Source organism: Daktulosphaira vitifoliae, unplaced genomic scaffold (assembly GCF_025091365.1).
Source record: "Daktulosphaira vitifoliae isolate Bord-2020 unplaced genomic scaffold, ASM2509136v1 Scaffold_5, whole genome shotgun sequence".
Classification (NCBI taxonomy): Eukaryota; Metazoa; Arthropoda; class Insecta; order Hemiptera; family Phylloxeridae; genus Daktulosphaira; species Daktulosphaira vitifoliae.
Window position 1 is genome coordinate 260,095 of NW_026099576.1, and position 1,595 is coordinate 261,689.

Here is a 1,595-nt window from a genome sequence, read left to right on the forward strand (position 1 = left end):
AAAAAAAATTATATATACATTATAGTAGTTATATATACATATTTTTTGTTTCTATATTGTATATTGTACAATAATAAAAAATAAATTTGTATTTACATTAAAGTTTTCGTACTTCTCCCGTGAATGCGTTGTATTCCATTTGACAGTCGTGAATAATTACACAATACAATGATGTTTTATCGGGAAACTGTTTGGAGCATTCGAAATCCAAGCGTAGATCAACCGTTGAAGACTTGACGGTGTCGTTTTGTTTAGAACAATCAATCACGACTATAGGTCCACGTTTTTTGTAATTTATATAGTCCAATAAAGGATAGGGGTCTTTACGACCGTAATACATTGTCTGGAATTGTGCGTACGAGTTATAAAACGTTGTGTACTTGTTGTTGTCGAAATCGGCGTTTTGGTTCTCGTACGGGTATTCGTCAGCGTTCAGATACGCTTTGACGTTTCTCAATGAACAGTGATTGAAATCTCCGAGAACGTGTTCGTCCTCATTACCCATGGCAATAAGTAAATATCTAGGTTTTTCCACATTCGAATAGGTGCGCACCGACCACGTGTGATGAGTTGTCTGCGGTACCAACGGGTAAACGGCAACGTCCCAGTGTTGAAATTCTAACGGGAGCCATTTCTTGCTGTCCAGAATACGCATCAGACCCAGTTCAGTTTTCACGCTGGGTTCAAAGTACTTTACTACCCATTTGATTTTCGATATTTTCACGTTGATTTGTTTTATCAATGTTGCAACTTGCGCTTTATCGTCTGTTGTTGTTGTTGTTGTCTGTGGAACCAATGATACGACAGTGCTGTCGGTACTCGATCTATTCAACACGAGAGTCTGAGTACAGTTTATCAGTGTGCGCCGATACCGTTCGAAAAATCCCATGCACATAGATAATGGACATTGCGCTACAAATTCAGTCCCATCGACGAAATCGTTGTTGTTGTGCAAAATTTGCGCGTATTTCCATCCGGCAGGTTGTAATCGTCGAATGTCGTTGGGTGTGAATGAACAATATCCCTTGATGGTTGTAGCCATACCAACGTATTTTATCTTGTCTACTTCTTTACCATTTACCTCAAATCTGATTTCATCGAATAGGTGCATGAGAAAATTTTGCCCCATAACCATTTCACCGGCTGTTCCAGCTGGTGGTTTTTCAAGTTTTCCTTCGATTTGCAAATAACTTTCGCACGGCACGGTGAATTTCTCCTTGTTGCGCACCTCGATACGGATTTCATCGTTGTGTTCGTACGAGTTGTTGTAACTCTGATGTTCCAGATAGTACTCGCGTTTTACACTGTCGTCTTGTTGACATTTTTCCAACACGTGCAAGTACTCGGCCATGATTGACTCGACAACCCAACGATTTTAAAAATTCAATATTTTTCTTTGTTAGTTGCTGCTGCGATAGCGTCGCACGATTATCCGGTTGCTCCGTCGTAGAGTATATGCCATCACTCAAATGATGGTGCACTACACTCCTGTTGAAACTCAGAGGCATTTAAAGAGTGTCAACACGTTTTTCCAGTATAAAGACACGGTCGTCGACTGAATAAAGTTCTCGAGCCAGTGCTTCCAAACGATAAAT

At 40.1% G+C, this 1,595-nt stretch overlaps 1 protein-coding gene across 1 annotated transcript; it reads right to left on the bottom strand.

Moving 5' to 3' along the window:
- Window positions 1-97: 97 nt before the first annotated feature.
- LOC126907135 (uncharacterized) lies at window positions 98-1,351 on the bottom strand. Its single transcript, XM_050688224.1, has one exon. It carries the CDS (start codon window positions 1,349-1,351, stop codon window positions 98-100), a length of 1,254 nt encoding a protein of 417 aa, XP_050544181.1.
- Between the last annotated feature and the right edge of the window lie 244 nt (window positions 1,352-1,595).

Coding starts and splice junctions, on each gene's coding strand:
- LOC126907135 (XM_050688224.1), bottom strand. CDS start 1,351: ATGGCCGAGTACTTGCACGTGTTGGAAAAATGTCAACAAGACGACAGT.